Below are 22,305 nucleotides of genomic sequence, written 5' to 3' on the forward strand. Positions count from 1 at the left end.
TGAAAAGCTTGGATCTTATATGATTCTCAAATGAACTTTTACTGTGACTTGAAGGATTAGATATATATATGAGGATCTAATATCACTTAAACTTGACAGAATATTCTCCTCAAACGCCAGTTAAATATTGCAAATCGCTAAAACTTATATCTTATATGCTCCCAAATGCCAATTGAATATATATGAGTCACAAAAACTTATCTCCCGTATGCTCCCAACACAGCCGTGCTTCGAAAAGTCCTCCTTTTCTTCATCAGGGGAGTGCGCATTTGTTCTCCATTCCTCGCTCTCAGGTTCCCAAACTCTGAGTAATGGCGTTCTTCTGTTGATTCGCATCCTTCCTCACTCTCAGGCTACCAAGCTCTGGATAATGGCGTTCTTCTACCGGCTCGCTTCCGAGTCTTTCTTTTTAAATTGGTCAGCAGATCGTCTATCAACCAATGGGAGATGGTACGTCTTGCGTCATTTTTTTCTTTTCTTTCACTATTGGCTTGAACATTTGCCCCAATTCACAAAAGGTTTACAGCAGAGTTGCCCACTCTATCTCCTCATTCAGTCCGCTCGGGACTACCGTGTTCAACTTAAAAATCCAATGTTGTTCACTGTAATTTAAACTTCTTTTCTGGTCTCCCCCTCGTGGATTAATTTCTACCATGTCTATGATTGTCCATTTCAGTTGTTCGAACCGATGTTCATATTTAACACAATGATCAACTATTGGAGCTTCCAGAGTTTTGGTCTTCAGTTTAGATCTGTGTTCAATCAACCTAGTCCTACTAGGTCTTGAAGTCCTACCAACGTAGTTTTTTGGACATGAACATTGGATTACATAGATAACATTTTTGGAAGTACAATCTGAATTGTGGCACACATTGTGACATGTGTGCCACAACGATGGAGGGTATGGAATGGCAGGATCCGATAACAGGATACTGTATCAAGAGGAGGAGGGATTCAGATAGTACTTCCAAAAATGTTATCTATGTAATCCAGTGTTATCTATGTAATCCAATGTTAGATCTGGAGGAATGTCTACTACCACAGACCACATCTGGGCAAATCAAGACATAGAAAGGCAACATCAAATTCATCCATGTTTTTTTTATTTAGTAACGGTTGGTTTTATTTTCAGAGGAAAGTTCTTCAGTCTGTAAGGTTTAGGCCATGGTGGAGATAGAAGGGAAGGAATTTTGTACAGCATTTACTTGTTAGGGTTCTTCTGCTTTTATTTGCTGACTCGATTGAAACAAATCTTCATTCAGTACATCCCTGGAGAGAGAATCCGTGAAACCTGTCCCTGGTAGTTGGGACGGCAGCTGGATCTTTCTTCCTGGGGGAGTGCCTCTTCCCAGTTGGATGTGGAGATACTGCTCAAGGTTTTGGAGCTGCCTGGTAGATTTGATAGGAGGCTGCTAAGCCTTTTGACATTACAGCGTGTTGCCATTTCAGACTTGGCTCAGGGTTGGTGATGGCCCTATCTAGGAGTTTAATTGCAGCAGTGATTGGCTTTGCTGTATCAATTACTGCAGAGACTGTAAAGCTAGAATGTGCTTAAGTGAGCAGAGGGACAGCTAGTGCTGAGGATCAAATGGCGTGTGCCTCCAGTTCTGTCTGGCACGTAACAGTGGAGAAGGAAAATTAAACTCACCAGATGCTAGAAGTTGGGAAGAAGCTGTCCCAGCTCTGACAGTCTTTCAGGACAGAGATGCGATAGAACTCAGACCTTGCAGAACTTCTCAGCTTCCATAGAAACCACGGCAGAAGAAGACCAAACGGCCCATCCAGTCTGCCCAGCAAGCTTTCACACTTGTTTTTTTTCTCATATTTATCTGTTACTCTTGGCCCTTAGTAACCTTGTGGTTCTATTTCCCTTCCACCCCCACCATTAATGTAGAGAGCAGTGCTGGAGCTGCATCTAAGTGAAGTATCTAGCTTAATTGGTTAGGGGTAGTAACCGCCGCAATAAGCAAGCTACTCCCACGCTTATTTGTTTACCCAGCCTGTGCAATTCAGTCCTTGTTGGTTGTTGTTTGAATATAAATCCGCTTTTCTTCATCCCCCCCCCCCCCCCCGCCATTGAAGCAGAGAGCTATGCTGGATATGTATTCAAGGTGAAGTATCAGGCTTAATTGATTCGGGATAGTAACCGCCGTAACAAGAAAGATACCCCCATGCTTATTTGTTTACCCAGGCTATGTAATTCAGTCCTTGGTTGTTGTCTGAATATAAATCATCCTTCAGAAACTTGTCCAAATCTTTTTTAAACCCAGCTATACTAATAGCTTTAATCTCATCCAGCAACAAATTCCAGGGTTTAATTATGCATTGAGCAAAATATTTTCTCTTGCTAGTTTCAAATATACAACTTACAGGCCAATGCAATACAGTTCACTTAGCCATGTGCACTGGTTAGCCCGTGGTTGGATGCAATTTTTGGATGTGTGTCCACAACCCCTTATGCTATAAGGGGATTAGAGTGTCCAAAACGCACATGCAACCCCCGTGAAGCTAATCGGGTTCATCACATGCAAATACATTAGCTATTCACCCCAGATACAGAAAAAAAAAGTGCACCCAATGTGCATATTTTTATCCTCAGAAATTAACGCCTGCCCATAGCAGGCGTTAATTTTTGAGCAGCCCAAAAGAAGTGTACAGAAAAGCAGAAAATACTGCTTTTCTGTACTTCTGACTTAATATTGTGGTGATATTAAGTCAAAGGAACAAAAAGGACAACCTTTTAAAAAAAAAAAAAAAGTAATTTTAAAAAAAAGTTTGGCGGTTAGGAAAAGGGACGCTCAATTAACAAGGCACACAATTTCCCCTTGCTCCTCCTTTTTACCGCTGCAGCTGATTTAAATATTAAGTCGAGCGCCCTGGAGAGGTCGATCTGGGTGTGTTGGGAGCTCCTGTTTTTCCCATGCCGATATTGCATCAGCCTGTTAATATCTTCAATGAATGTTCCCTAGTCTTTGTACTTCCGGAAAAACAACCTGTTCACATTTACCATTTCACTTCACTCATGATTTTATAGACCTCTGTCATATCCCCCCTTAGCTGTCTCTTCTCCAAGCTGAACAGTCCTAACCTCTTTCGTCTTTCCTCATAGGGGAGCCATTCCATCCCCTTTCATTTTGGTCGCCCTCCTCTATACCTTCCCCAGAATGTTCCCCAATTTCTATCAAACTTAAAACCTTATTCCCACTGTCGTTATCTTATTCACACATTGATACCCTGGATCTTTGCCTGCCTCTTGGGCCCTGCACGTGGAACAGGGAGCATTTCTGAGGATGCAACCCTGGAAGTTCTGGATTTCAGTTTCCTACCAGAATCTCCTCCCTGCATCTTTCTTTATCATTGGTATCCATATCTACCTCAACAGCTGGCTCCTCCCCAGCACTTTCTAAAATCTTATCTAGGTGGCTGCCTGTGCACTAGGCAGGCACGTTATCAGTGATCCTCTGCTTTCTAATGATTGAATCACCTACTAAAATGGCCGTCATAACTCTTCCCTCCTGGTCCCAGACCCCTGGAGATACATCCTCGGTGCAAGAGGACAAAGCATCATTTGGAGTGCAAGTCCTAGCTGCAGAATCACTTCCTTGCACGCCAAGGTGTTGGCTCCTTGGCCACTGATGGAGGCAGGATGCTGGGCTCGATGGACCTTGGTCTGATCCAGCAGGGAAATTCTCAAGTTCTCGTGCAAAGAACTTACTTTGTCCAAGAGTACAATGATGTCAGATAGTCGACCAAGGATTCCTTAAATAGAAGTGGCATGGGCTCTTTAACTCTTGTAGTTACTTTATTTTGGACATTAGGCAGTGTAAATGTTTGATGCCACCTTCCCCCTGCCTCTCCTTATTCTGGCACGTATTACATTTTGTAATCTGACCGTGGACATGTGTAAGATTTGAAGATGGTTTTCCATTTACAGTGGCAAAGTGACTTTAGCTTTCAGCTCTTGGTTATCCAGGGGAATCGGTTACCCAGCCAGTTGCCCAAAGGAGAGGGGAAGAAAATGAGGAGGAAGAGTTCCCGTCCCTCCACTCTCCGAAAAAGAACTGAGGTTCCAGATTATCCCTGAGATGCAGGGCTCTCCTTGACACAACTCTGAGTCAGACCTCAGATCTCCCCGAGAAGGGAGGAGCCGCAGTGCGTGCACAGTACTGAGAATCGGGCTCCAGGTTAACAGTCAGCGCTGAAACGAATCGCTAGCTGGCTTTACTTGATATCGCGCCACAATGATGTGGAAATGCACTTGCACTTTCTCCCTGGGGGGGGGGGGGGGGGGCTTGGCATTTATGACTCCTCATTTTGTGTGTGCCACGTTGGCATCTGTCTGCACTTTGTGCGTGCAACATGTATGTTGCTGTATTTTAAAATGTGAGAACGGATTGTTCATGAGAGCATTTTTCTTTCTCTTTGCAGTCATAATGAGCGGAAAGTGACGTGCAAGCACCCTGTCACCGGACAACCCTCTCAAGATAACTGCATATTCGTTGTGAATGAACAGTAAGACTTAATCTTCTCATCAGACGTGTTGTGCTGCTCGGGCTCCTTTCTGCATGCGTTGGTACCATGTTACAGAGCTGGTTGATGACTGCTTGCTACCACTGCAGGATTGCTGTGGTGCTGCTAGATGTACGCAGTGCTCCAGAATTGCACAAGTCAGAGTCCTTACTTACTCCATGGAGCTTAAGCCTGTTCAAGACAGACAAACAGCAGCTTCATTTATCAGGGAAGTTTAAATGCAATCTCAGAAAGGTGGGATTTTAGGCTGAGTAAGATGAGTAAGAAAAACAGGAAAGGATAGGGACCCAATGTAGTGAGCTGAAAAGAGGGGTTTCTTTATGTGGTGTGGATTTTGATGGAAGACATGTACGACTGAGTTAGTATTGGGGCAGGGAGCAGGTGACTTCGTGCTGGGAGAGCAATGCTGAGGGCATTTCCTCTTTGTAATATATTAAGTTGCTTGCTTTTTGGCAGCTAATGCCACTGCACGCTTGATTTTTTTCTCGTTACTGCCTGTCCTGCATGCGTGGCAGGATCTAGTACTACGATATATTTTGTTTTCAGGACTGCCGCAACCATGGCATCTCAGGAAAAGAGCGAGCGAGCCAGGAGCCTGATAAATGAAGCCCCAGCATCGGAGTATGCCATGCATCCACCCAGTCCCGTGGGCAGGGTAAGTCTCATACAGAAAAGAGGGCAGACATATATATATATTTTTTTTTTTTCCAAAAGCCGGCGCTGTTCTAGATAGTACAGCGGTAAGTTTAAAAAAGCGTGGCACTGCTGATCAGGTTTATCCATACCAGAATACATTGTCACTTTGTCGTGGGTCCTTGCTGGGCTGCTTGTACTTAGGGAATGAAGCTGGCAGCGTCAGTGCAGCTGCTTTCACCCCAGGGAAGACGCCTCTTGTTCTCACTCATGATCCTGGCACGGGTTTCCATACTATGAGATGCATTTCTGAAACAGTCGTAGAAGATTAAAGTGAACATAGGTTAACACCACTGTACTTTGTCTCAGCTAATGTGTGTTTAGATTTATTTTATTTAATAGCATTTATATAGCGACGTATGTTGGGAACATCTCGTCGGTTTACAAAGAATAAAACTAGCAACGGGCTTTACAAGGAACAAGAAACTGTATGAACAAGTAATGTAAGGAGATCTTAGGGGAGCAAAAGCACTAGCGGTATATAAGGGGACCAGGGCGGGGGCAGGAGGGAGGAGAGGGGGGTGGGCAAGGGATGAAATGACTGTGTCTGTTGCTTTCTGTATTCATAATAAATACTTCAGGGAGGGGAGCTAATGGCAGGAAGTAAACAAATCTAGGTTTTGTATACTTGATCTAGAAATGCTCATTTATCTAGATTATCAAAACTTGAATCAAAATCACAATTCTGGAGCCCACAGGACTCCACTTATAAAATATAAACTCTAACCATATTCCAGCAGCACTAATGTGTGTGAGATGTGGAGCATTTTCCTGCTGTGATCTCTGTACACGGACTATCTTGCTCCGTGTAGAACTGCTGAGTGGGTCATGTATGTGAAACATGGTAGTGTGTTCCTGCTGTGATCTCTGTACACGGACTATCTTGCTCCGTGCAGAACTGCTGAGTGGGTCATGTATGTGAAACATGGTAGTGTGTTCCTGCTGTGATCTCTGTACACACTGTGCCTTGCTCCGTGCAGAACTGCTGAGTGGGTCATGTATGTGAAACATGGTAGTGTGTTCCTGCTGTGATCTCTGTACACACTGTGCCTTGCTCCATGCAGAACTGCTGAGTGGGTCATGTATGTGAAACATGATAATGTGTTCCTGCTGTGATCTCTGTACACACTGTGCTTTGCTCCGTGCAGAACTCCTGAGTGGGTCATGTATGTGAAGCATGGTAGTGTGTTCCTGCTGTGATCTCTGTACGCACTGTGCCTTGCTCCGTGCAGAACTCCTGAGTGGGTCATGTATGTGAAACATGGTAGTGTGTTCCTGCTGTGATCTCTGTACACACTGTGCTTTGCCCTGTGCAGAACTCCTGAGTGGGTCATGTATGTGAAACATGGTAGTGTGTTCCTGCTGTGATCTCTGTACACACTGTGCCTTGCTCCGTGCAGAACTCCTGAGTGGGTCATGTATGTGAAACATGGTAGTGTGTTCCTGCTGTGATCTCTGTACACACTGTGCTTTGCTCTGTGCAGAACTCCTGAGTGGGTCATGTATGTGAAACATGGTAGTGTGTTCCTGCTGTGATCTCTGTACACACTGTGCCTTGCTCTGTGCAGAACTGCAGAGTGGGTCAGGTATGTGAAACATGGTAGTGTGTTCCTGCTGTGATCTCTGTACATACTGTGCTTTGCTCTGTGCAGAACTGCAGAGTGGGTCATGTATGTGAAACATGGTAGTGTGTTCCTGCTGTGATCTCTGTACACACTGTGCTTTGCTCTGTGCAGAACTCCTGAGTGGGTCATGTATCTGAAACATGGTAGTGTTTTCCTGCTGTGATCTCTGTACATACTGTGCCTTGCTCTGTGCAGGAGTGCTGTATGTACATGTATGTGAAACATGGGAGTGTGTTCCTGCTGTGATCTCTGTACACACTGTGCCTTGCTCCGTGCAGAATTCCTGAGTGGGTCTTGTATGTGAAACATGGTAGTGTGTTCCTGCTGTGATCTCTGTACACACTGTGCCTTGCTCCGTGCAGAACTCCTGAGTGGGTCTTGTATGTGAAACATGGTAGTGTGTTCCTGCTGTGATCTCTGTACACACTGTGCCTTGCTCTGTGCAGGAGTGCTGTATGTACATGTATGTGAAACATGGTAGTGTTTTCCTACTGTGATCTCTGTACATACTGTGCTTTGCTCTGTGCAGGAGTGCTGTATGTACATGTATGCGACATATGGGAGTGTGTTCCTGTAGTGATCTCTGTACACACTGTGCCTCCCACAGACTGGGCATCCCAATAGAGAGGTTCCAATAAAAGCAAACGTAGTCCATTTGCCTATATGTAAAAAATCACCTGAGCTAAAGATTTCCAAATTATCCCTAATAACTGAAAAGCAGGTTGTTAATACAAACAAAAAACACACTTTGAAATGTCTGTATGCCAATGCCAGAAGTGTAAGAAGTAAGATGGGAGAGTTAGAGTGTATAGCAGTAAATTATGAGATTGACGTAATTGGCATCACAGAGACCTGGTGGAAGGAGGATAACCAATGGGACAGTGCTATATCAGGGTACAAATTATATCGCAATGATAGGGAGGATCAAATTGGTGGGGGTGTGGCACTTTATGTCCGGGAGAGTATAGAGTCCAACAGGATAAAGATCATACAAGAGAGTAAATGCTCAGTAGAATCTATATGGATAGAAATCCCATGTGTGTTGGGTAAGAGTATAGTGATAGGAGTATACTACCGTCCACCTGGACAAAATGGTCAGATAGATGATGAAATGCTAGGAGAAATCAGGGAAGCAAACCAATTTGGCAGTGCAATAATAATGGGAGATTTCAATTACCCCAATATTGACTGGGTAAATGTAACATCAGGACTTGCTAGAGACATAAAGTTCCTGGATGTAATAAATGACTGCTTCATGGAGCAATTGGTTCAGGAACCTACAAGAGAGGGAGCTATTTTAGATTTAATTCTTAGTGGAACGCAGGATTTGGTGAGAGAGGTAACGGTGGTGGGGCCACTTGGCAACAGTGATCATAACATGATCAAATTTAAACTAATAACTGGAAAGGGGACAATAAGTAAATCTGCAGCTCTAACACTAAAGTTTCAAAAGGGAAACTTTGATAAAAACTGAAAGGTGCAGCTGCAAAGGTTAAGTGTCGAACGGGCATGGACATTGTTTAAAAATACAATCTTAGACGCGCTGTCCAAATGTATTCCATACATTAAGAAAGGTGGAAGGAAGGCAAAACGATTACCTTCATGGTTAAAAGGTGAGGTGAAAGAGGCTATTTTAGCTAAAAAAAAAATCCTTCAAAAATTGGAAGAAGGATCCATCTGAAGAAAATAGGATAAAACATAAGCATTGTCAAGGTAAGTGTAAAACATTGATAAGACAGGAGAAGAGAGAATTTGAAATGAAATTGGCCATAGAAGCAAAAACTCACATAAAAACCTTTTAAAATATATCCGAAGCAAGAAACCTGTGAGGGAGTCGGTTGGACCATTAGATGACCGAGGGGTTAAAGGGGCTCTTAGGGAAGATAAGGCCATTGCAGAAAGACTAAATGAATTCTTTGCTTGCGTGTTTACTAATGAGGATGTTGGGGAGATACCAGTTCCGGAGATAGTTTTCAGGGGTGATGAGTCAGACGAACTGAACGAAATCACTGTCAACCTGGAAGATGTAGTAGGCCAGATTAACAAACTAAAGAGTAGCATATAACCTGGACTGGATGGTATGCATCCTAGGGTTCTGAAGGAACTAAAAAATGAAATTTATGATCTATTAGTTAAAATTTGTAACCTATCATTAAAATCATCCATTGTACCTGAAGCCTGGAGGGTGGCCAATGTGTAACCCCAATATTTAAAAAGGACTCCAGGGGCGATCCGGGTAACTAAAGACCAGTGAGCCTGACTTCAGTGCCAGGAAAAATAGTGGAAACTATTCTCAAGATCAAAATCGTAGAGCTTATAGAAAGACATGATTTAATGGAACAGAGCATGGATTTACCCAAGGAAAGTCTTGCCTCACAAATCTGCTTCATTTTTTTGAAGGGGTTAAAACATGTGGATAAAGGTGAACCGGTAGATGTAGTGTATTTGGATTTTCAGAAGGCGTTTGTTTGACAAAGACCCTCATGAGAAGCTTCTAAGAAAAGTAAAATGTCATAGGATAGGATGTGATGTCCTTTTGTGGATTACAAACTGGTTAAAAGACAGGAAACAGAGAGTAGGATTAAATGGGCAATTTTCTCAGTGGAAAAGGGTAAACAGTGGAGTGCCTCAGGGATCTGTACTTGGACCGGTGCTTTTCAATATATATATAAATGATCTGGAAAGGAATACGGTCAGGGAGGCTATCAAATTTGCGGATGATACAAAATTATTCAGAGTAGTTAAATCACAAGCAGACTGTGATACATTACAGGAGGACCTTGCAAGACTGGAAGATTGGGCATCCAAATGGCAGATGAAATTAAATGTGGACAAGTGCAAGGTGTTGCATATAGGAAAAAATAACCCTTGCTGTAGTTACACGATGTTAGGTTCCATATTAGGAGCTACCACCCAGGAAAAAGATCTAGGTATCATAGTGGATAATACTTTAAAATCGTTGGCTCAGTGTGCTGCAGCAGTCAAAAAAGCAAATAGAATGTTAGGAATTATTAGGAAGGGAATGGTTAATAGAACGGAAAATGTCATAATGCCTCTGTATCGCTCCATGGTGAGACCGCACCTTGAATACTGTGTACAGTTCTGGTCGCCGCATCTCAAAAAAGATATAGTTGCAGTGGAGAATGTACAGAGAAGGGCAACCAAAATGATAAAGGGGATGGAACAGCTCCCCTATGAGGAAAGGCTGAAGAGGTTAGGGCTGTTCAGCTTGGAGAAGAGACGGTTGAGGGGGGATATGATAGAGGTCTTTAAGATCATGAGAGGTCTTGAACGAGTAGATGTGACTCGGTTATTTACACTTTCGAATAATAGAAGGACTAGGGGGCATCCATGAAGTTAGCAAGTAGCACATTTAAGACTAATTGGAGAAAATTCTTTTTCACTCAACGCACAATAAAGCTCTGGAATTTGTTGCCAGAGGATGTGGTTAGTGTAATTAGTGTTGCTGGGTTCAAAAAAGGTTTGGATAAGTTCTTGGAGGAGAAGTCCATTAACGGCTATTAATCAATTATACTTAGGGGCGGATTTTCAGAGCCCTGCTCGCGTAAATCCGCCCAAAACCGGGCGGATTTACGCGAGCAGGGCCCTGTGCGCCGGGAAGCCTATTTTACATAGGCCTCCCGGCGCGCGCAGAGCCCCGGGACTCGCGTACGTCCCGGGGTTCTCGGAGGGGGGCGTGTCGGGGGCGGGGCCGGAGCACGCGGCGTTGCGGGGGCGTGTCGGCAGCGTTTTGGGGGCGGGTACGGGGCGTGGCTACGGCCCGGGGGCGTGGCCGCGCCCTCCGTACCCGCCCCCAGGTTGCGGCCCGGCGCGCAGCAGGCCCGCTGGCGCGCGGGGATTTACGTCTCCCTCCGGGAGGCGTAAATCCCCCGACAAAGGTAAGGGGGGGGTGTAGACAGGGCCGGGTGGGTGGGTTAGGTAGGGGAAGGGAGGGTAAGGTGAGGGGAGGGCAAAGGAAAGTTCCCTCCGAGGCCGCTCCGATTTCGGAGCGGCCTTGGAGGGAACGGGGGGAGGCAGCGCGGCTCGGCGCGCTGCCGCTATACAAAATCGATAGCCTTGCGCGCGCCAATCCAGGATTTTAGTGGATACGCGCGGCTCCGCGCGTATCTACTAAAATCCAGCGTACTTTTGCTTGAGTCTGATGCGCAAGCAAAAGTAGGCTGATCGCGCTTCTTTTAAAATCTACCCCTTAGGGAATAGCCACTGCTATTAATTGCATCAGTAGCATGGGTTCTTCTTAGTATTTGATTAATTGCCAGGTTCTTGTGGCCTGGATTGGCCTCTGTTGGAAACAGGATGCTGGGCTCAATGGACCCTTGGTCTAACCTAGCATGGCAATTTCTTATGTTCTTATGAGTGCTGTGTGTGTGCATGTATGTGACACATGGAAGTGTCTTCCTGCAGTGCTCTCTGAACGCACACCCTGTACTTCGCTGTGTGCAGCAGTGCTGTGGGGTGTGAGATATGCAGTCGAGGCTGTACACACACTGCCTGACTGTGTGCAGCGCTGCTGTGCTTTCTTACAGTGATCTCAGGACATCGTATGCCTCTCTCTGTCAAACACTGCCATTGTGCATGTGTTAGTGCTTTCCCACAGTGAGCTCAGCGCGGCCTCCCAGGATTTCAGCTGTCATCACAACTGTCAGAATAAAGATGCAAACGGCAGCCAGCGTTGTAAACACATCGTCTTCTCTCATTTCTTATTATATAATAAGATTCTCATCCTGGCAGAACTAGCGCTAAGATTTCATTGGTGGTGGGTGCATGGGATTTTATTATAAGATAATACATGTGGTCCATGGAAAGGTGCGCATGGTGAAACGCTTGGCACGTTAATGTAGTAAAAGACAGGTGACTGCATCTGTTATATTAGTAGGGGCTTTGTCCTGAATATTTTATTTCCCTGCAGTGGAGCAGTGCAGTTGTTGCACCTTGCACAGGTGACCCATGCTGGGATATTTCAGGCCGGGATCTTGCTGTCAGCAATGTTTTGTTATCTGGTCAGGCAGGTTTGCGGGGAAAGCCTCGTGGCCTTACACCAGGGGGGGCCTCCCAAAGCTTCCACATTTCTTTCGGTATTGTCCTTTTTCATTCCGTTCCCCTTTCCTTCTCTGGCTGGACCTCCTCAAAAAGAAAAACAAGACAGGAGAGGAGCCTGGGTTGGTATCTGCCTTGCTAATTGATTTCTGCACAGAACGGCGGTTCCTTTCGGGAGGCTCAGTGGTGCTCAGCAGTGCTTCAGGCAGCGGAGAGGGGGAAACGTCTCTCACACACCCTGGGAAGGAAGGGTTAGTGCAGTTGGGGCCTGGCCCTCCACCCTAGGGTCCCGTTCCTCCGCGCTCGCATTAGCTGCTGGGTTTTATATTGATGTTCTCCTCTCACTGCAGCCTGTTATCGTTTCCTCGCACCTTGTAGGATGTTCTGCAACAGGCGGCGTAGGCCTTAGTCCTATCCTGGGATTCTGCTTTCCCGGGGCAGCAGCCCTGATAGGAAAGTAATCCTGTAAGTCAGTGATGTCACCAGTGGGGGGGGGAGAGATGGGGGCGTGGCGGGTTCTCGATCCTGTAAGTCAGTGATTGCGCCAGTGGGGGGGGGGGGAGAGATGGGGGCGTGGCGGGTTCTCGATCCTGTAAGTCAGTGATTGCGCCAGTGGGGGGGGGAGAGATGGGGGCGTGGCGGGTTCTCGATCCTGTAAGTCAGTGATTGCGCCAGTGGGGGGGGGGAGAGATGGGGGCGTGGCGGGTTCTCGATCCTGTAAGTCAGTGATTGCTCCAGTGCGGGGGGGGGGAGAGATGGGGTGCGTGGCGGGTTCTCGATCCTGTAAGTCAGTGATGTCACCAGTGGGGGGGGGGAGAGATGGGGGCGTGGCGGGTTTCTCGATCCTGTAAGTCAGTGATTGCGCCAGTGGGGGGGGGGAGAGATGGGGGCGTGGCGGGTTCTCGATCCTGTAAGTCAGTGATTGCGCCAGTGGGGGGGGAGAGATGGGGGCGTGGCGGGTTCTCGATCCTGTAAGTCAGTGATTGCGCCAGTGGGGGGGGGGGGAGAGATGGGGGCATGGCGGGTTCTCGATCCTGTAAGTCAGTGATTGCTCCAGTGCGGGGGGGGGGGGGGGGGAGAGAGGGGGGCGTGGCGGGTTCTCGATCCTGTAATCAGTGATGTCACCAGTGGGGGGGGGGAGAGATGGGGGCGTGGCGGGTTCTCGATCCTGTAAGTCAGTGATGTCACCAGTGGGGGGGGAGAGATGGGGGCGTGGCGGGTTCTCGATCCTGTAAGTCAGTGATGTCACCAGTGGGGGGGGGGGAGAGAGGGGGGCGTGGCGGGTTCTCGATCCTGTAAGTCAGTGATTGCGCCAGTGGGGGGGGGGGAGAGATGGGGGCGTGGCGGATTCTCGATCCTGTAAGTCAGTGATTGCGCCAGTGGGGGGGGGGGGAGAGAGGGGGGCGTGGCGGGTTCTCGATCCTGTAAGTCAGTGATTGCTCCAGTGCGGGGGGGGGGGAGAGATGGGGGCGTGGCGGGTTCTCGATCCTGTAAGTCAGTGATGTCACCAGTGGGGGGGGGGGGGGGGGAGAGATGGGGGCGTGGCGGGTTCTCGATCCTGTAAGTCAGTGATGTCACCAGTGGGGGGGGGGAGAGATGGGGGGCGTGGCGGGTTCTCGATCCTGTAAGTCAGTTATGTCACCAGTGGGGGGGGGGAGAGATGGGGGCGTGGTGGGTTCTCGATCCTGTAAGTCAGTGATGTCACCAGTGGGGGGGGGAGAGATGGGGGCGCGGCGGGTTCTCGATCCTGTAAGTCAGTGATTGCTCCAGTGCGGGGGGGGGGGGGAGAGTTGGGGGACGTGGCGAGTTTTCATGAAGGGGGAGGCAGCTCATGAAGAAAAGCTTTTCTTTATTTTCCAGTCCTTGTAGATGCAAACAATTTCTGAGGGAGCAATAGAGGAAGATGCTGAGACCTCAGAAGAGCCCGTTTTGACGAGTATTCAGAAGCCCGAGAGGGTTTATGTTGCTCACTTCAGTTGAGGATGTTTTGGTGGTTTTGGAATGGGGGGTTTAAACAAGAAGGTGCTTTGCTCAGGCTTTTTGTGATTTTTTTTTAATGATTTTTTATGGCATTCCCCCTATTAATGTATTTTTATGTATTTCCGCCCTGGAGGCGACTGTTCAGTTCCTTGTAAACCGGTGCGATATGTATTCTTTACAGGAACATCGGTATATAAAAATTATAAATAAATAAATAAATATTAGATAAAGAGAACGTTACGGAACTTTTTATTGGGAGTGGGTATCATGTGAATGGTACCTTTTTATTTTTCTATATGTAAGTGGTTTTGATTGGAGGTAGGAATCATCTCATCTTTTTAGAATAATGGCATCTTCCCATGAGTTGCTCACACATTTGAATTAATATGGAGATGTTAGGTTTTATGTTAGGAGCCCCCACCCAAGAAAGAGATCTAGGTGTCATAGTGGATAACACATTGAAATCGTCGGCTCAGTGTGCTGCGGCAGTCAAAAAAGCAAACAGAATGTTGGGAATTATTAGGAAGGGAATAGTTAATAAAACTGAGGATGTCATACCTTGAATACTTTGTACAATTCTGGTCGTCGCATCTCAAAAAAGATATAGTTGTGATGGAGAAGGTACAGAGAAGGGCGACCAAAATGATAAAGGGGATGGAACAGCTCCTCTATGAGGAAAGGCTGAAGAGGTTAGGGCTGTTCAGCTTGGAGAAGAGACGGCTGAGGGGGGGATATGATAGAGATGTTTAAAATCATGAGAGGTCTAGAACGGGTAGATGTGAATCGGTTATTTACTCTTTCGGATAATAGAAGGACGAGGGGACACTCCATGAAATTAGCAAGTAGCACATTTAAAAGTAAACAGAGAAATTCAGTTCACAATTGCCTCTGTATCGCTCCATGGTGAGACCGCACCCTGAATACTGTGTACAATTCTGGTCGTCGCATCTCAAAAAAGATATAATTGCGATGGAGAAGGTACAGAGAAGGGCTACCAAAATAAGGGGAATGGAACAGCTCCCCTATGAGGAAAGGCTGAAGAGGTTAGGGCTGTTCAGCTTGGAGAAGAGACGGCTGAGGGGGGGGATATGATAGAGGTGTTTAAAATCATGAGAGGTCTAGAACGGGTAGATGTGAATCGGTTATTTACTCTTTCGAATAATAGAAGGACTAGGGGGCACTCCATGAAGTTAGCATGGGGCACATTTAAAACTAATTGGAGAAAGTTCTTTTTTACTCAATGCACAATTAAACTCTGGAATTTGTTGCCAGAAGATGTGGTTAGTGCAGTTAGTGTAGCTGGGTTTAAAAAAGGATTGGATACGTTCCTGGAGGAGAAGGCCATTAACTACTATTAATCAAGTTGACTTAGGGAATAGCCACTGTTAATGGTATTAGTAGCATGGGATCTCTCTACCACTTTGGATTCTGCCAGGTTCTTGTGGCCTGGTTTGGCCTCTGTTGGAAACAGGATACTGGGCTTGATGGACCCTCGATCTGACCCAGCATGGCATATTCTTTTGGAGGGTAAATGTGTGTTTTTGTGTACATTTGTTTTATTTAATGATTTATTTTATTTATTTATAACTTTTTTTATACCGAAGTTCAAACAGAGTTACTTATCATTCCGGTTTACATTACAACAAATAGCAAAATGACAGAATATGTCTTACAAAGAACAAGGGTGAGAGTAACTTGGAGAACATAACTAGGATAAAAGAACAATGTGTGCTTGGAGAACATGACTAAGATAATACATGATAGATAATAAATGATAGATTAGTATGATGATTTTGGATAAACGTTTTTATTTTAGATCGAGTAATGTGGAATGAGTCTATTGTGTCAGGCTTCATAGAGGATGTGAATGAAGAGTGGGTGGCTCACGGGAACGACAGCTACTACCTGGAGATAATACCCTTATTCAATAAACATAGACACGGTTAATGTGACTCCAACACTGCTCTAAACTTCAACTTCAATGAGGAAATGTGGGAAAAAGGATTTGCATTCACAAAAAAGCAGGGAGTAGCTTGCTTGTTACGGCGGCTACTACCCCAAACCAAATAAGCCCGATACTTCACTTTCAATGCATATCCAGCATAGCTCTCTGCTTCAACGGCAGGGGAGAAGAAAAACTGATACTTCACGCATATCCAGCATAGCTCTCTGCTTCAACGGCAGTGGGGAATGAAGAAACGTGGATCTATATTCAGGCAACAACCAACAAGGACTGAATTACATAGTCTGGATAAACAGATAAGCATGGGTGTAGCTTGCTTATTGCGGTGGTTAATACCCCTAACTAAATTAAGCTATTTCACTTAGATGCAGTTCCAACACTGCTCTCTACATTAATGGCGGGGGTGGAAGGGAAATAGAATAAAAAAGGTTACTAAGAGCCAAGAGAAACAGATAAGTATGTGAGAGAAAAAAAAAGTGCAAAAGCTTGCTGGGCAGACTGGTTGGGCCGTTTGGTCGTCTTCTGCTGTCATTTCTGTGTTTCTATGTTTCTATATAGTTGTCTGATCAAGCTGCTCAGAATACTTGACACAACCGTGGCTGATTCCTCTTTAAAAGATGTTTGGCATTGTGTGAGATTTTTTTGTAAAGGCAGATGTATTGAAGGATGCTTTCCCCAGTCTTGGATGTCAGTCCCATGGTTGCAGGATGAGGAGAATATTTCGTTGCAGCGAGAAGGATTTGCTGGTTGCACTTTTTCTAGCATTAAATGACTTCTTTCGCCCAGAATTTGATATTTTGCAGTGAGTGGATTGGTTGGGCTTTTCTCCGCTGAGGAAGCTTAACAGGGAAACACATTGGAAGGATTCCCCCTTGTTTCTGTGTGCGATATATTTGAGGTTTCCTGTTTGTGTATGTAAGAATGAATTTCTCCTTTTCTTTCCCTCACCTCTGAACTTGACCTAGGAGTGCCTGAGGGGGGAGCCTTTCTTTGCGTGACCCCCGAGGCAGTCATACGCCAATAAGAGGCCGGATTTGAAAGAGTCTTTGCCCTACTGTACACGAGCGATAGTTTTATGCAATCAGAAATCTGAACGTGTCTGGCAGCAAAATATAAATCTGTACACGGATTAAGTGGAGACTAGAGAGGTTCCTCTGACCATGCAGGCCTGTCGCAGTCCATAATTTAAAGCTTTTGATTAGAAGAGATCATTTCTGCTCTGCTTATGGCTGTACCTTTTAGTATGTGGGGATTTGCAGGTTTTTGCTTTCATTGCTAGACCCAGATTTTAGCTTTCACACAAAGATTCTTGGCCAGCTTTGATCACCTTAGCAAATTAACTAAGAAGCTGTTGTGATTATGTTAAAAATTGCTTATTCTGGCAATTGTTTAGGATAAAGTGGAACCAAGAAGTCCTTCTGAACATTAAGAATTCCTGCATTATGTGCATCAAGCTGTTTGGAGTTACGCTGTGCAGAAGATAGATGGGGTTTGTCCTCGCTGCCGGCAAGATGTGACAGCACGTCAAAGCTCTCACCTACTCTGGAGACGTTTTGAGAGCACGTCTCATTTATTGACACGACATATTCTTCAACAACCTTGGGGTGGTTTTGTTTTTTTTTTTGGTCTGCCATGCTGGAAGTTATTAGATAATTTAGAACCTGAAAGCTATGACTGTATTTACTGTAAGACCAGCTTCTGATAATAGGATTGCTGTAGACCCCTCCCTGCCGCACAAATTAGTGTGAGGTCAGGTTGTGTAAGGACTCTCCTTTTAGTCTTCCTATTTCAAGGTATTGAGCTTCTGGAACATCTACGATACAGTGCTTCTCGGGTACTTTCCACCCTTCCCATAAAAAATATTTCCTGATGATGAATCTGCGTCTACTCCCTTGGAGCTGGAATACCCTCCCGGAGAAAGGTAGTAGAAACAAACACTTGTGGGATAAACCCAGAAGATCCTTAGTAACCAAAGGATGGTAATGAAGTACTAAGGTAACATGCATGGACTGAGGTAACCTGCACAGAGCAGTGGTACGAATGCATCGTTCCCAAATAGGCATGGAGTGACTAGGGAGGAGGGAAAGGCTACATTTTTTTACATCTTTCTCAGTAACCTTGGTGTCTTAGGATTATTACAGACTTGGTGGTAAGACATAGGGGGCCTGGGAGATTGGCTGAAGGAGAAAAGTTGAAAATGGCAAGGCCTGAAATGGCCTTCTAGCAGAGGTGGCAGAGGCCATGCATTGGGCAGTGGATAGGGAATCAGAACATGGAGGAGAGGGGTGGATGAATCTCAACTGGACAGCCTGGTTGGGTCACTTTGGACTTTCATGAGCTCTGTGAGGGGAAGGAGCATTCAGAGGGTGGCCAGGAGCTTTGTCACATTAAAAGCTTCCCTTTTGCACTTTACCTTAAGTCGATTGTGGTGGCCCCATGCTCATCTGCTGGAAAGTAGGGAAAGGGAAGATTAATTACACTTGATATGATTGTTTGGCCACACATTGCCCATCAGCTTTAACCTGTGACACTTAAGGAGTTGGTAACTTGCTGTCTTCTGTTTCTTGGTGATTTGATTTTTTTTATTCTGCTTTTTGGCTTTTCAGAGCACATTACATTCAGGTATGGCAGATAATTCCCTAACCCAAGAGGCTTACAATTTAACAGGCCGAATCGCAGGAGAGTGGGCGTTCCGTGTTGAGCGCCCGCTCTCCCGATGCACGCCCAGGCACGCGATTCTGTATTTAAATGAGGCGGTGCAATAATGAGGAGGCACTAGGGACAATAATGCGTCCCTAGTGCCTCCTTATTAGTGGTAGAAGTGGCTGTCAGTGGATCTGACAACTGACGCTCTATTTTACCAACCCAACCAGCCACGGGTTAGGAAAATGGACGCCGGTAAAATTAAGCGTCCGTTTTCCTAACCGCTGACCGGTGGGCAGATTTTTTTTTTTTACTTTCTTTTTTAAGTTTTGGTTCCTCTGACTTAATATCGCTATGATATTAAGTTGGACGGTCTACAGAAAAGCAGTATTTTCTGCTTTTCTGTACACTTTACTGGTTTGCTCAGAAATTAATGTATGCCCTTGGGTAGGCGTTAATTTCTGAGCGTAAAATGTGCAGCTTGGCCACACATTTTACTTTCAGTAACCCAGGGACTAACTAATAGCCTTATCACCTTGCATTTGCATGTGGTTAGTTTTCGGGAGGGTTGGCCGTGCGTTTTCGATGCGCTAAACCCCTTACTGTATAAGGGGAAATAGACGCGCAGCCAATTGCTAGTTTGTACCTGAGGCAATGGAGGGTGAAGTGACTTGCTCATAGTCACAAGAATTGCAGTGGGATTTGAACCCTGGCTGTCCTGGTTCATGGTCCACTGCTCTGTGAAGCTGAAGGAAGTCTAAGAGTTTTCAATAAGAAGAAGTCCAGCAGGAACTGAAGTAGACACTGGGAAGACAGGGCTGGATTATAGTTTACAAAAGTGCATGCCTCTTGCATGGACTAGGCCTCAGCTTTTTCATTATTGCTGATGCCATTCAGTTCTGTATACCAATAGGATTGCATAACTAATATATTGAACTTTCTTAAAATATTTTTAGCTGCCATTGACAAATGGATGTTTCATAACATCTATCATTAAACATTCCAACGTCTGAGATCATTATATTGTCCCGGACTAAGAATATACCAGATGATACCAGATTTGAATTTGGGAAGCATATTATACCCCTAAAATGCACAGCTTGTGATCTGGGGTTGTTCTACAAACACATCTTTCCATGAAAACTCATATCAAAAGCATTAATACGTACTGGATATATGAAACTTTGCATGTTAAAACATTTAAAACCTCTCCTGTGCATGGCAGATTTCAGACCAGTTTTGCAATCTTTAATTTTCGCGGGGACAGATTACTGTAATTCATTACTGTTGGGCGTTCCCTTCCCAATCTTGCAGAAGTCTGCGGCCAGACTGCTCTCAGGTACAGGTCACTCGGTACTTGCTGATCTGCACTGGCTCCTGGTTAGGGCACATGAAACACTAGAAATACCCCATGGGTAGGTTCTAGACCTCATGTTGACACACCCCATGCGCACATGGGTGAAGTGAGGGAAAGCTGGTCCAGCCCTTTGGCATAGCTTACCAGAACACCTCGGAGCACAGAGCCAGGACAACAGACCTGCTTATTCAGAGAATAGTTTGTCCTATAGAGAAAGCATATTGAATTACTCTGTAGCAGATGTGCGTTTTCTGTACCCCCCGAAAGATATGATTTTTGTGTTTCTTTTATTGTTACACTAATTTTTAATATGTATGCTATTCTTGTAAACCGCTATGATGGTTTGAGTAGTGCTATAGAAATACTTTTTAAATACAATTTTTAAGTAAACAATGATGCACAAGTGTACACAGCAAGCATTAATACTTGCCCCCAATATCAATTAGAAATGTTACTATTGAGTTGTCATTTTTGAAATTCTCTAAACCTTCTTGCCAGCAATTTCCTGGAGTCCCTGAGATCATTGATGTTAGTGCAGGGCTTCCTAAGACTTTCCCTATTGACCCCACAACCATTCTGGTTTCTGGATATCCAGAGTGAATATGCAGGAGATAAATTTGTAGGCACTAGGTCTCCAACATACGCAAACTGATCTCATGCAGGTTCGTTGTGAAGAGCCGGAAAGCCTTAACTGGCTATAGTGTCATGAGGTCCGGTTTGGGAAGACCTGTATTAAGAGTTTCACATTGATTCTGATTGCTCCGTATTGATTATCATATCACATATGAACCAATCGGATGCCAGTGTGTGTGATGTAATTTCTGACTTTCTTCCAAATATGGCTGCTCAGTAAATATACATGTGACTTACTACTAATTATAATTGATACTGGATTTGTATTGTTGCTTGTCATTTCTACCGCTGACGTCCTGCATAGGATGTAGAGGGTTTATAAGAAATTTGTAAAGAACTGATATGTTCCCATCTAACAGCATTTTGCTGATGAGCATCACACAAAGCTGTACTCTTTTCTCATGTAAGTTAGTTTTGATCAATACAGACACAGCATATGGTATCAAATGTTTTATTGATCCCTGAATTGATAGCACAATAAGCAACCTACAGAGGACGCTTTATGCCTTACTGCTGGATAGAAAATCACTCTAGCTTTATATACAGTTACTGTTCCAGCATTAGACTCGGCTTGGACTGCGTCACGTGCAGTGTGTTGAATACGTTCTGTTGACTTAGGCACTTTGAGTACTAATGACTTGTCAGCAATTAAAATCGTGAGGTATTTGTAGACTGAAGTATCTTAAAAAACTGTTGCTAGCATTGCTGCATTAGTAAGAAGGAGAGATGATAAAAATAATTGAGCTTAATTCAATAGACTTAAGGCCGGATTTTACTAAGGTTTTTCTCCCCTTCTGTCTGAGGAGAAAAGTGTAGTGAACATGGCCCTGCCTTCTCTCCAGTCTGCAAACTGATATGCTACAATTAGATTTGTTTTAGATGGAGCAGCTCTGATCACGTTTTTGCTGGCATGCATGAGGCGTTAATGCTGTATATCTTTCACATTATGTAGACGTCGCGGACTTCGAAGAAAATTCATAATTTTGGCAAGCGATCCAACTCAATAAAGAGGAATCCCAATGCCCCTGTGATGAGACGGAGCTGGCTGTACAAACAGGTACTCTAATCTGTGCAGGATGATTCATGGTTATTGGTGGGCTGTTGCATGTAAGAGACAGAAAACATCCTTAAGTTGTTTGCGTGACCTCATGAAAGCAGTTGCGTACACTTCAGAGCTTTCGCCGGCTCATTAACGTGTGGTGCTGCGCAGTAAAGCGTGCTACTGTGGGGAAAGAATGGAAAGATGGTGGAATACGTTACTTTTCTGTTCCTTTCTTCCCATTGCCTTTTTGACACCTCTGGAGTCATTCAGGCAGCTGCTTGGCGAGAAGAAGTTAAAGAAGGATCTGTGAGCTCTTGAGAGACCGATGGAAACTGGCAGATACCCTCACGATCTGATCAGGGCTTTTCTGTGGTTTTCAAAACTTCTGGAAAGGTAGTGTAGTAGTATTTGATGAGGCGGCGCTGCATCCCGCTAGCCAGCGACCTGTAGTGGTGCAGATGCTGGCGCTATGCAAGTCTGATGCAGTCTTAAACCTCTTCAGCTACGCTGAGCTAATGAGCATGCAAGGAAGAAACGTACATTTCATCAAGAAAAAGCAGAGAGGAAGCGGTGGCACTTCCTGCTGAGAAACTGGAGCCCAAAGGAAGACTGTGCAGGCCGGTGGCTAAATTAAAGACCATGGCGGTCTGCTGAGAACTTGCTTTCAATATTGAACTTAATTGGTCCTCAGTGCTTTGGGGGATTAGACCTTCTTGGGGTTTAGTTTCTTAGCTCTAAGCAGAACCTGGGTTTGGATAATGCGGCGAGCGCAGATTCCCCG

General features: G+C 45.1%; 1 protein-coding gene across 1 annotated transcript in view; it reads left to right on the forward strand.

The window, feature by feature from the left end:
- The window catches only part of LOC115089241 (pleckstrin homology domain-containing family A member 5-like), a 293,269-nt gene that overhangs the window by 270,392 nt on the left and 572 nt on the right, over nt 1–22,305 (forward strand). Inside the window, exons 4-6 of the mRNA XM_029597347.1 lie at nt 4,429–4,512; nt 5,077–5,185; nt 21,435–21,539. Coding sequence (XP_029453207.1) covers nt 4,429–4,512; nt 5,077–5,185; nt 21,435–21,539 — 298 coding nt within the window. The remainder of the gene's footprint in view (nt 1–4,428; nt 4,513–5,076; nt 5,186–21,434; nt 21,540–22,305) is intronic.

Source organism: Rhinatrema bivittatum, chromosome 4, assembly GCF_901001135.1.
Source record: "Rhinatrema bivittatum chromosome 4, aRhiBiv1.1, whole genome shotgun sequence".
NCBI classification, from domain to species: domain Eukaryota; kingdom Metazoa; phylum Chordata; class Amphibia; order Gymnophiona; family Rhinatrematidae; genus Rhinatrema; species Rhinatrema bivittatum.